Source organism: Alosa sapidissima, chromosome 17 (assembly GCF_018492685.1).
Source record: "Alosa sapidissima isolate fAloSap1 chromosome 17, fAloSap1.pri, whole genome shotgun sequence".
Lineage (NCBI taxonomy): Eukaryota > Metazoa > Chordata > Actinopteri > Clupeiformes > Clupeidae > Alosa > Alosa sapidissima.
In genome coordinates this window covers 14,590,334-14,604,269 of record NC_055973.1, presented here as the reverse complement: position 1 = coordinate 14,604,269, position 13,936 = coordinate 14,590,334, and the positions used below count along the sequence as shown (strand labels likewise).

Here is a 13,936-nt window from a genome sequence, read left to right as displayed (position 1 = left end):
GAAAATGGGTGTAATTTGGTGCCTTTGATCTTACCCTCTCACAACCGACACTCTAAACAGGACTGTTGTTTGCCACTGGGCTTGTTTGTGGGGAAAAAAAGACTACTGCCCCTGTACCCCTGGAAGGCGAGATGCTTATTTGTTTTTCTTGCTTAAAAACCGACATGACTCAGACCTTCTCGTCCAGCTGCCAAAGGGGGGCAACCCGAGACTCAATCCACCATGCGGAAATGTGAGAGGACATGAAGGACCGTCCAGAAAAGGGGGGGGGGGGGGCATCTGTAATCTCTGTTGGCTGTTTGTGGAGGTTTGTAAAGATTGGGGAGTAAGAGGTGCCAGCACAAAGGTGCTCTCTCAACTGTGAACAACTGCATTGAGGAGCCCTATGCAGTATCTCAGCTCCATCAGCAATCTCAGCAGTTGCAGAGAGAGAGAGAGAGAGAGAGAGAGAGAGAGAGAGAGAGATCTCCTGGGCTTTGCTGTCACAGAACTGGGTCAATGTCATCTGAAATAAGTTCTCAGAACCAGATAGCACGTTGCTGGCCACTGTTTCAGCACAGCGGCAGCTGTTATGGCATCCATTTCCCCTGTCACCCCTCACTGTGAGGAGTGTGAGGTACAGTACAATGATAAGTTTGTCGATTCATTCCATTCATCTACAGGCCTATGCGAGTCAGTACAAATCACAGATGACCTAAAGTGTTTGGAAAACGCCTAATGGAGGCTCTAATGATGTCTCATAAGCTTTGACACCCTGACGCATGTGTAAATCACACACACACACACACACACACACACACACACATGTGATCACCCTGGGGAGTCCAGTTGAAAATTAGCCTTTTAGCAAAATCAAGCATATTTACAGTAACCATAATTGCTGTCCACTGCACCTGTCTGCACCCACAACCCCCCCCCCCCCCCCATCTTTCACACACAACACACACACACACACACACACACACACACACACACACACACACACACACACACACACACACACACACACACAGAGAGGTCTTTCAACTGGCTTGCAGATCCTGTCAGTAACAGCCTGACACAGCAAACACACTCATAGAGCATTTTACTGTGATTTCCCCAACACTGATCAATGATGCTGACTGTATGCATTGATCAGGGAGTTGTGCCGTGTGAGAACAAGGTCAGTTAGGGGCTGAGGGTGGAGGGAGACATGACTGATGCATGTGCTACATCACCAGGGCCTCGGCCGCAGCGGTGAACTCCACCACAGCGGTCCCTGGTCTGACATCAGCTGGCACTGTACACACGGGTCAGCTAAAATGGATGTCTGCTGCTTATGTGCACTTTCATTTTCCTATCACAAATGCCATAAGCCGTACTGTTCAAGTGAGAATAACACTGCATAACAAAAATTAGCATGTACAACATGCACTCGGTTACACTTTACTTGACAGTATCGACATAAGAGTGACATGACACTGTCATGAATGTGTCATAAACAAGTCATAAACATTTATAATAATAATATAAAGGGTTAGGTTTAGGGTTAGGGTTAGGGTTAGGATTAGGGTTAGAGGTTAGAGGTTAGGGTTAGGATTAGGGTTAGGGTTCATGTGTCATGACAGTGTCATGTGTTCATGACATTGTCATGTCACTCCTATGTCGATACTGTCAAGTAAAGTGTTACCAGGAGTTCTTTAACCAGCACAGTGTACACATTTCATACACTTTCAACATCAAGAGAGACTTGTTTAAATGGTAACTAGGAGGACAGTTGGTGCGATGGGCTCCAATTCAAAATAACTCTCAAAAGCCCCCTGGAGCATATGACAACACATATGCCCTGACATGCTCCTACATTCCTTAGCCTAGAGCTGTTCCACACTGCGGGCAGGTACATGCGCTGACAGGAGGGCCTGAGCTGTGAGAGGTGGCCAATGATACGCCTGAGAAGAGCAGTGTAACTGTGAGCAGTGTAACTGTGAGCTTGGAATAGTTTACATTTATAGTAGGGTTGAGCGATGTCCCCTTAATTGGCATTTGACGATGTGTACAGTAAAATATTGCGATGGAGGGGGGTTAGTAAACACTAATTACCATACATTTGTATAGAAATAAATGTATCATTTTCCACATAAAAAATATAAAATATGGTATAGGGTATATATATGGCCTGATGAAAGTGGACAGATAAGAGACAAAGGCTACCGTTGTGTGCAATATCTGCTCCAATGAAATCCTGGTAAAAGATGGATAGAACAGTTGCATGTGCACCAACCAGTGGAATAAGTTATCAGGCTACCGGCCATGCCGACTATGAGGGCAGCGAAAAGTGAAAGTAAGAGGCTGCGATCACACAGTCCAGGATACAGGAGGGCGCAGCAAACAACTTTTACAAATAATGAATTCCGATTACCACTCCACTGCTGTCTGGGGCTTTTGCCAAATGCACAAAATACAAGCCTGAGAAAGATGGAGGTCTTCTGATCCTATAACTATAATGAAAGAAATGGTTTCTTTTAACACGTGGAGATGAGTGCATTCAGTGCTGTAGCCTCGCAAAAATATTAGAGCTATATATGACAATCAGCGAGAATTTCGTATCAACAATAATAATTCATTAGTACTAGTTTCTGCTAAAACATTAAATAGTTTAAGTTCATTATTTGACCAAGATGGTAGTTTCACATAGACTAATAAGTTCTTTATGTTTACACTCTCTGGCTGACAGCCTTTAAAGTAGCCTACATATGCATCAGTTCTAGCCTCAATTTCATTTCCAGGGAAAAGGTTTTTATGTCTTTGCTTATGTTACAGCAAGAATTAGTGCCTGGCATGTGGGGGCGTAGCATCACCATGGTTGCTTCCCATCATGATGTCTGTCGTCCATCACCGTCCATCTAAGGGGACTGAATTACAGGCCATCTCAACAGTTTACCCGAAGTTGGATTGGGGAGGGTCTTACCTTGTATACTTGACCATAGGTTCCATTCCCAACCAGTTCCACCAGCTCAAATATGCCTGCAGGGTCCTGTGAAGACAAAGAAAACAGGGGTTAGAAGAGCCTGAAACCAGCACTGAGATTCTAAAGAACAGAGCACTGTTCTTTAGAATCTTAGCACTGCTCATTAACTTTTAATTTGGTTGCCAGACCATCTAAGACATCTAACGACATGCCACGGCATGCGGAGAGTCACGACTTGGAAAAAGTCTCAGTCTTTCAGATAGTTTGATACCAGCTATCTTAATCTAAAAAGGCCATGCTTGTAGAGTCTAGTTGGAGCTTCTAAAAGAGCAAGATCTCTTCCTTGGCAAGGTGAGTCACTCAAAAGCTGTCAGACTCATCAACATGTCAGACTAGATTCATCATCATCACATCCCATAATACTCCCACACCAAATGTTATTTTATCTTAAAGTATTATGTAACCTCTGACAGAACCTACATCATGTTCTTCTGCACAAATCAGAGTTTTTTGTTAGAGGAAACCTAATTATGCAAGAATATAATATACTAAACGTGAAACGACTTAATTAATACTACAGTCTAAACTTGGTACAAAGCAAATGCCTTAATCAAATCTGTGGTGAAAACTCCAGTCTGAGATTTCCGTTGAAAGGCAACTCTCAGTAAATGATGAGTCAGAGAGCACCTTTGCCATAGTTCCCGCAACAGTTCTTCATTTTTCTCTCTAACTTCCTCATTCATCTATAGGGTTTAGACAGTACACCGCACATTGCCCTGTTCTAAAGGGTCAACAAGCCACTAGACTACTGTACAGACAAATAGTATGACTATCCTTTAAGAGGACTTCAGTAAGGATTTCAGTAGGTGGAAACCCTGTTCTCAATCACCAAAATGTTTGTGTTCAGAGTGTCTGTTTCAGCACGCTCCATGTATCGTTAGTACGGTTGTAGGGTCACAGTGCCAAATTGAGTGAAGTACAACCCCACCGAATAAAATAAATGAACCAGAATTATATGTAAAGCTTTTTTAACAATGAGCGGGATAGGATAGGTTGTCATGGCAATCCAACAATAGCTGCCATTCAACTCACAGGAGATGGAGAGGAACCCTTCAACTTTGTCATACGCTTCCATTCTCTCAACTAAGCCATATTGGGTAAGGACAAGGAAGAAGAGAGGCAAAACAGGAAGTAGGTGAAATGAATGGAAGATAAGAGAGAAGAAGGGATTGAAAACTTGGGGAAGAAAGAGAGACAGGACAAATAGGCCCTCTTGCGCAGGTGATTTTAGAAAGCAGTGCAGCTAAAAAAAGTTCTTAAGGTTGGTGCTTTGGAATTATCCAGACGCACTTATAATAAGACATGCCTGTCAGTCTGTTCTCCAAATATTCAGGCCAACATTCAAGAGCACCTGAGCCTTCACTTGGCGGCACAGACGTCAAATGGAGATGTTTATTTTGAAATAAACATGAGTTTTACGTTGCCGAGGGATTAAAGGCAGGAGACTGCAGAAGGCCGACCTTAGCGGGAATCTTTCTAGCCGAGCGTGACTTCTAACGGCCAGTCACTAAGTATGTGTGGTTAAACTAGGTCAGGCGCACGGCCGGTCCCTCAATTTTGATTCAGACAGCAGGCTCTCTCTTTCCGACATGACGTCACGTGCACTGCCACAGACTCACATCAGCAAAGACCCCCAGGGGCTGATGGGTAAAGGGAGCCGCCCCCCATCTGTCCTGTTTTAGATGGTTCACACAGAAGGGACCATGAAAAAACTCAACCTTTGTCACATATAGTGATACAAACCCATGATACATAAAAAGAACAGCAATGATGATGAACTAATGCACTAATAATGATGACGTACTGATCACTGAGAACCCTTCTATTATAGCATTAGAAATTAGCAGGTTTGCCAGAGACATTTCAATTCAGCTGAATTAATTTACTGTGATGTGAAAGATCACTGACATTTATTACATACCTACTAATACCTTGAAAATGACTAACAACCATTAATCAGGTATTACAAATACTTTTGTGTTATATGGTTCTGTAATTTCAAGACCAACTTGACCTGACCTTTTTTAAAAAACAACACTAGCTACATCATCCCAGAGCACATACTAACCTAACCCAGCACTTAATAATTCATGATCTGGGATAAGAGGAGGTGTATGGACTCATGCCATGCCTGAGCATCTATTCTGAGGGGGATTATTGTGATGTGATTTGCTCACCAAAGCTATTTCCCTCCGATATGCCATCAGGCAGATGGGCTGTGTCAACCAGCCTCCATCAGGATCTCTGGCCTCAAGTAAGCAGAGGTCATCTAAACACCTGAACAAAGATTTCAGACGGCTGATTTCAGCTCATCCCTCTACAGTGCACGCCATGTGGATTGCAGTCTCCATCTATCCCTTATATATTTTGTGGGTGTCAGCCCTATGCAACAAACTTGGATTGCAACAAGTTTAGATGGAATATACAAATACCTAACAAACAACAGGAAAAGAGTAAAAAAGCCAAAAACGACCAACATCAATCTGAGACTGTGAAGTGAGGAAGCTAGAGAGCCATGCCTCCCACTGCCTTGTCTCTAACAGGAGCCTGATTTCCCATGGTGGCCCTGGGAGTGTGTTCAGTGGCTTTAAATTACACGCCATTACAGCTGTTCCTTCCTCCATTACAGGGAAATAACACCATAACTCAGTCCGCTCCGAGGAGCACAACGCAAGGGCAGGGAGAACAGAGGCGGCCCTCGCCGTTCTCCAGAGGGCAACACCTCAGGCGGGCATGACAACAGGCAGAGGCGCTGCCATAGAGCGCTGCCAGCTAACACTGGAACAAAGGGAGAGACGGGAGTTTTGATGGATGGGGCGATCACTGTGGCACTTGTGCTAGGCTAGCTGAAACTTTCTATTGGAAAATGGGAATGACATGACCGGGCCAACTGCCTCAGACACGATCCATCATGTGGAACGAAGAGAAAAACGGGGATATTTTTGTTGTGCTTTGTTTTGGGGCTGGTATTCACCCATCTTAACATGTGCCTGTTTGTTTGTTTTGAGGGTTGCTGCAGAGTCAAAATGACTTGTGTTGTATTGATTCTGTAGAATTCTGGGGTATTCTTACTGTATTCTGATGTGTTCATATGTTACTTCTGTGTGTAGTATACAACGGGGAGAGGTCCATACTATTGTACATAACATAACTGTGCCTTAGGCCTGTGTGCCGCAGTCAAGCTTTATTGACCATCTTCAATACAACCATTAGAACTAAAACACAACGCAACAACCAGAGAATCCTACAATTCTATGTTGCTACATTCTCCAATTTAGGTTATCTGAAAAAAGTTCTCCTACTCTCTTGCACAGAAGGGACCGAAAGCCTAGAGATTTCAGTAGCTAATTAAAACAAGAAATGTAAATCTTAGTGAAGCTCTGTGTATTTACAGTGTTTGTTAAAACTGGGATGGGTTAGTGGAATCCTTTCATGTCACAAAGACCAAACAACCAGCGAAGACTCGACAGTTAAGTAGCTGTAGCTATAAACGAAATCTCAATGAGACGCAAACAACGAAGTGAAGCATCTCCATCTGTTGTGAGATAAAGAGACTCAAAAATGCACCTATGCTCTAACCACATACCAGCTCAGCCCCTTCACCCAAAAAACAACAAGACAAAATGGAGGCACACATATGTGAGAGGCAAGTGCAGGCAGTAGAAAGTGTGTCACCAGTGACAGAGCTCCAAGACAACAGGCCAATTATCGCTCAGGCATGCTGACACCTGAATGGACCTGTGGGGATCCGCTCTGCACTGGACAACTGCATAACAATGCATTCTGGGATTCTGATGCAACACGCATGTTGTTGAATTCAGAAAATTGCTACTTGCAGACCTCTGGCTGTCCTTTCAGTGTGTACACCGAGACAAACTGGTATACACAATCCTAGCTCTGTAAATAGGAAATATAGTGGCTCAGACTAGGGCTAAACAACGAATATTGTTTTAATCAAAATTGCATTTTGAATTTTTAGAATACAATAAGCGATTGTAAATTAATCATGCTGCTCGCAACTCTGAGGCTAATCGTGTTGCGTATGGTTTTTCAACTGTCATCCCCCATGTGACAAACTGTCCAGCTCACTAATCAGACATGCAAAGAAATGGCTGCTGCTGAATTAGTGCAGAAGAGGAGTGACTGTGATTATTTCTGAGTATTTCAGGCTTCGACCTGTCGTCGAGCAGTTTCTGCGCCCCAAGGCAACACAATGAACATGTCCCAACATTTAAAAAAGCACCATAGGCAGCAGTATGATATGGCAAAATACGAGTAAAAGTAGTGCTGGCCTTGACCAATAGGACAAGAGTGGGCAAAGAACAGGAGTCATCTGAGTACATTTTGGAAGCAATTCATATATTTTCATTCTCATCCTTGGATTGGTACATTGGTAGAGAGCATTTAATATTTCAATATTGTCTCAAGTGGTAATGCTCACATATCACATGTTTTAAATGTATTGTATGAAATGCATTATGAACTGAAGCTTGACTATTACATTGCAAATCACATTCCCTGTATCTGGCAGAGAAATCGCACCAATAGTACAAAATAGTTCAACCCTAGCTTGAACCGAGCCATAAAGAATTCCAGCCAATCAACATTGAGTCAAGTCAAGTCAAGTCAAGTCAAGTCAGATTTATTTGTATAGCGCATTTAACATGCACAGAGTGCAACCCAAAGCGCTCCACATATAAGACATTGTCATTGACACAGACAAGCAAAGACAATAGATGCCGGACGGAGCGGCGTAGTCGCCAGCGTACCCGTGACACCAAGACATACATTTAAGAAATAACAAACACAAAAGATGCCGGACGGAGCGGCGTAGTCGCCAGCGTACCCGTGACACCAAGACATACAACAAACAAATGAATAAATAAAATAAATAAAAATTAAAAATAAAATGAGTCCAATTTCCAACCGGCTGAAAATGTCCAAGGGCAAAGATGACCCGCGTGAAAACTGCGCACAGCTGTGTCTTTACGATGCAACACCAACAAAGTTCTTTATAACTGACCAACCCGGAGAATTCACTGGCAGTCTGGAGAGCACTGGAAGGACAAGACAGTCCGAATTTGTGATGGGCGACCCTGCTGATTATCAGCTCGGTGGTCCTAGACAGTGACCGTTTGTTGTTTGTTGTGTCATGGTTGACGCTGTCATCAGAGTTTCTTAGCACTCGATCCAGACTCCAGGCACCGGTAGATGCTAGCATGGCAGCTCGGTGGTCGTGGCAGCTGCAGATCTCTTGCAGATTGACGTTAGGCACCCTTGCTGAGCAATCCCTCCGTCCAGACATTGGATGTGCAGCGTCACGGATGGATGAGGGACTTCAGAGACATAAGGCAAGCTAGCCAAGGCGCTCATCAGCCCAATGGAAGCTGGTTAATGTTAACTTGACGTTGATGGTGTCAGCCGAGTTTGTTAATCAGAAGTGTCAGGAGTCAGGGGCATGGAAGGGAGGGGTGTCATTTGATTGGTCGTCAAAACAGGGTTCATCTGAGGAGAAAATGGTTCTTCACCTCTGTAATTATTTACATATATTAATTTGGCAGATGTTTTCATCCAAAGCAAGTTAGGATTTTTTGGTTTCTGTGTTTGTTGGGGTATTAAATAATATATGCATGCCCCACTCAGAAATGAACTTTTAACCCTGGTATTGTTAGTGTGTTGCTCTGCCAGTTGAGCTACACAAACACTGGGAAATGCCTGTAAAAGCTTGTGTTGAAAGAATCCACAAACTCTCCATTAGGCACTTGTGAGTAGAACCACTGCAGGAGTTTAGGGACAACTTGCTGTGATTCTTTAACCGAAAATGGAATATTGACCTGGAAGTGTTGTGCAATCTGTCTAAGGGTCTCCTGAATTCACACAACCACACCCTAAGATTCAACATTCCCATTAAGCATATCGTGCTAGTTGCTAGTGTCTGTGTGTTTGTGTGTGTGTGTGTGTGCAAGTATGGCATGAGGTTTACCTAGTTTTATATAGTACATAAGAGTGAGTTTAGTGGGATAGTGAAGGGCATTTGAATGGAGCTATCGCTCATGGGTTGGTTTGACCTGACCAAGCCATTACATCATAACAGTCATTAGATCGTAACAGTCGTTTTAACACAATATTGAATTATCTGTCTCTCGTTATGTGTCAACTACTAGTCTATGGGTCTCCTACAATTTCGTTTCTGTTACAGCTATGCAACAATTTAGACAGTTCATGACCCTCACATCTGCCTGGCTGTCTCTTCTGTCAAAAAGAAAAAAATAAAGAATTACATTCTTTCAAATTCAAGGTCATCCAAAGCCTCTAATCCCTTGGCATTAAAACTTCTGTCGTGCCTTTCAAAACAATACCCCATTTGGCACTGTCCCCGAAAGTGGAAGAAGCACAGCAAATGGTAAAAATAACCTCAGATGTGGGGATCTGTTCCACATGAACATCTGTCTGCTTCAAAACAATAGTCACGTGGTTACTGTACATGATAAGCCACACTCGTAAAAAAAAAAATGCTGCTGGGAAAGCTGGCCGCTCATTCTTTAATAATACACATTGTTAAAACTGACCTCAAAGATCCACTGAAATTTGTGTGCAGACAGAATGAAGACATGATTATCTCTCTACTCATTCAGCATCACCATCTGACAACACTGAATATCTTCCCTGTTAGATGAGCCTGGCATTGGGGAATAAGACAGGTAATCTGTTACAGTTCCCAGTCATTCACAAATCAGCCAGCAAACAGGCCACAGTGAAAATCCTGACCGCCCTCACAAGGAGAGCTATTCTGTTCCTCCACCGACACTGGGCATGGCGACAATGGAGTGCGAAGAAGATTAATATTTGCACGGCAGCGCTAATAAAGATGCAGCTGCTGCTGCTGCTGCTGATGATGATGATGATGATGCAGAGTGGGCTAAACACGCTGCAGCTCAGCCCCGGCTCCCTCTGACAGCCACCCACATTCCTTCTCGGCGCAGGAGAGCGAGCATTAAGAGTTTCCAGTGTGCGCAACGAAGGAGTACATGCTGCCCGGTGCTTGAGTAACATAGCCCTGGGGCCTCGAGCTTCCAGAGTCATCAACCGGAAAAAAAAAACGCTGGACTGAGGTGGAGGAGCTGGGGTGGGGGGTTTTGCAGACAAATATGGTCATGGTAGCTTGTCACCCACCTCATTCTCTCTTTCTTTCTCTCTCATACAAACTCTCACCCTCTCTCTTTCTCTCTCTCTCATACACACTCTCACCCTCTCTCTTTCTCTCTCTCATACACACTCCCTTACTCTGTCTTTCTCTCTCTCTCTCATACAAACTCTCACCCTCTGTCTTTCTCTCTCTCTCTCTCATACACACTCTCACCCTCTCTCTTTCTCTCTCTCTCTCATACACACTCTCACCCTCTCTCTTTCTCTCTCTCTCTTATACACACTCTCACCCTCTGTCTTTCTCTCTCTCTCTCTCTCTCATTCACACTCTCACCCTCTCTCTTTCTCTCTCTCTCATACACACTCTCACCCTCTCTCTTTCTCTCTCTCTCTCATACACACTCTCACCCTCTCTCTTTCTCTCTGCTGACAGCTCTCAGAGAGGTCCGTTCTTGGCAGCATTAATTATTCACAAAGCAAAATGCATGCCTGGCTTTTGTGTGCCTCCCATGTTTTCAAAACACGCTGAGCGCAGTCACAGTTCTGCGCCACTGACAGCCTCCCAGAACTCTGTTCTTATCTTCAAAGATTAATGTTCCAGGCTGCATGCAGGAAACATCTCCTTTGTTTTGGTGACACTATCAAATGCTCATTGGCCAAACAGGTGAGGACTTAGCACTAACACCATCCCACACATGCAGGAAAATGTCTTCTTGGTTTTGGTGAGACTATCAAACGCTCATTGGCCAAACAGGTGAGGACAGGTGAGCACTAACACCATCCCACACAACTGTGGACTATATTGGTCAGTGATGCGGCTTCAAGAGTGTCAGTGTCAAGACATTCACCATTATATGGGAAGATAATCTACTGCTGTGTTTGTCTTTCTTGAGCTGTCCTGATCTCTCTGCTCTTCAAATCATTTTCCCCACTAAGAGGCATCTGTCCATTGGTCTACTTTATGCAGCGTTGAGAGTGTGTGTGCAACATCAAAATGCTTCCCCAGCTAAGCCAAACCTTGCGCTCTGCCTCTAGATGACCTATTTTCCACTGACACCACTGATCCAGTGAGAGCAGAGAGCAGCTCGTGGGCAAAGGCAAGAAGGGCCCAGGCCACCGTTTCAAATCACGGCGTGATGTAATTGCACACTCTCCACTTTAGATGTAGCGCGAGAGAGAGATTAGCCTGTGAGGTCAAAAAAACAACAGAAAGATGTGCTGAGCATGCCAAACACCCACACGGAGATGAGTGTGGCAGTGTGCTAAATGGAACTAAGCTCATTTGGGTCAGAGGGACAGGAGCCAGGTTGCACTAAAGTTCCAACACCATCACTGGTGTCGATCCTCAGACAAAGCCATTGGTGGGTGCTGCCCATTGTCCCCTAAAAGTCCATGAAAACCTGACACTGGTTTGCAAAACATTGTGAAGATGCAAAATGTGATTTTGTATGTTTGTGATTTATGGGTGTATGGCTATATGGGTGTATAGCTATATGAAATTTTCACTCAAAAAACAAAGATGAGGAAAATCAACCTCATACTGAAACCATACATTGCTCTCTTGAGGAATACTGTCTACTGTTCTATTCTATTCCAATGAAGGGTTGTATGTAGCCTAATACCTGTCCATTCATTCATAAGGCAAATGACAAGGTACTGTATTCAAACGTGCCATTTACCCCTGAAAATTCGTTCAAAAATATTACTAGGCCTACAGTTCAGTTCACTAGGGCAAAAACCTCACAAAAAGTCCAACACTCAAATGCACTCGCTACAACGCCCATCGTGCCCAGACTTGACTCGAGTGTTGCAGGTAAGATCACGTTGCGTAACTAACGTGCCTGATGTGCGGTCTTTCATCTCGCTGAATTCAGACACCGTGAATACCCAAGGAGCTGGATTGTCTAAGAAGCTTAGTCCACCGCGAGGGCCGCGGTCGGAGAGTGTCCACTCAGCCAGTGAATGTATGTCACAGTGAAATGATTTCTGAAAGGGGTGAACAAAAGAGAGACGCAACTGCAATATTGCCACAGCAGGATTCTCACAAGCCTACTGTACCATCTTTCCCCTATGTTTTTTCCCCCACCATTAGGGGCGGCGCAGGAAACAGGGTGCATAGAATCATAAAAACATACACCATATGCATAGGCTACAACAACGTTATGTTGAATAACGCACGTACAGATACAGAAATTCAGACACAACTATGAAGAATTATTCAGTCAATCATCACCGCGTAGAAGATGAAGAGCCAGCGTAGGCTACCATTTCTCAAAATGTCCTACAATGTGAACGAGAGCGTTGCAGGCAATGCATATGACTAGCCTACGTCAGGATTCACATTTGCCCTAATTTAAAAAGTGATCTCAATGTAAGACTTATTTGACAAGACGTTACAACAACTACACAACGCGGTGGTGTTCGTCGTCCCAATTAGAAAACATTAGGCTACTAATAAACATGAATATATTGCATGCTATTGCACGTGGTTTTGTCGAATGCTCTGCAAAATAATAACACTTTATAGCGATAATGCATATCTTGGGGTGTTGTGTTGTAATAGCGTGACGGTCTGTCAATGAATTGAATCAGATGTGAATTCATGTGTGACTGCACCTTCAAAATGAGCAGAAATACCTTATTATTCGCCACCGCATCATATAACATAATAATTTAGCTTTGCAACAATAGCTTTCTATTATAGCCTGCTGGTTTTGCAGTAAAAGACACTGGTGAATTAAGGTTGTAACATCTACAGGAGCGATCAGGTGCATGGCGCCGAGTATCAACCCCCATTTTGCCTACCATTAATGACAGAAATGCAGGACATATTCACGCACAGTGAAGTGGATTATTTTTGCTACTCACCCGCAGAGCCGAAAGGTCAATCTCGTCCAAACTTCTAGCGGGAGAATCGGTCGCCATGATTATCTTGCTTAATAAATTTCAAATTGATGACACCCAAAAATCATGTAGACTGGGTCCAACATCCGCCTCGGCCACGGTGTTGAATCCTTGGCAGTAAGATTACACCCTCCGGATGAAATCTAAAGGATGCCTGAAACAGTCAATTCCCTCGTGATCCCGGGGGGAAAACCGAGAATGAAAACGAAGGACCAGTGTCTCAGGTGCTACATTAACGCATGTATGGAGGACATGCTTCGCACCGTTTACATCGCCCAGATGAACTATAACAAAATCGGGCAAGGCACAGGCGCGCACATACACGCATATCCCGGCCCGGCGGAAAAGTGTCAATCACGAACGTTGTCGGGAGTGGTCAGGACAGGAGGCGGGCAGAGCTCCTGAAGACTCCGGACGCCTACAGTGCCATTACACGCCCACCCACGTAAATATCTGTACAACATCAAGTTCACTTCTGTGAATGTAATGTCTGTTCACGGATATGGTAGCCTATTTTTGAGGGAATTATTTTGGTGAATAGCTGGATGTTCACATTTGCATGATTAAAAATGTGAATAGTCAAGGTGTGGCCACGCTTTGACACTGAAGGTTACAGTCTGCAGCGTTGCAACATGCAGTAGCAAACAGCTGCACATCGACAGCATAAACCTTCTTAACCTTGAGATGAACCTCTCTTTCCGGTGACCTTTCTAAAGTCCTCTCTCATCTTATCAACATCCACTCTAGTCAAAGCAAATAGAAACTACAAATCATGATATAGTTGAAAAGCACTATCGTATACTCTGTATCATGTGTATCCTATTCTGTTATAGCCTATTTATATCCAAAGCTACATCCCTTTCCGCGCCGCGTGTGTGC

The 13,936-nt window shown here is 43.9% G+C and overlaps 1 protein-coding gene across 1 annotated transcript in view; it reads right to left on the bottom strand.

The window, feature by feature from the left end:
* Window positions 1-13,425, bottom strand: part of tnikb (TRAF2 and NCK interacting kinase b) — a 54,898-nt gene extending 41,473 nt beyond the window's left edge. The window contains 2 exon segments of the mRNA XM_042068469.1: window positions 2,948-3,013; window positions 13,022-13,425. Coding sequence (XP_041924403.1) covers window positions 2,948-3,013; window positions 13,022-13,078 — 123 coding nt within the window. The 5' untranslated portion in view covers window positions 13,079-13,425.
* Window positions 13,426-13,936: the final 511 nt, after the last annotated feature.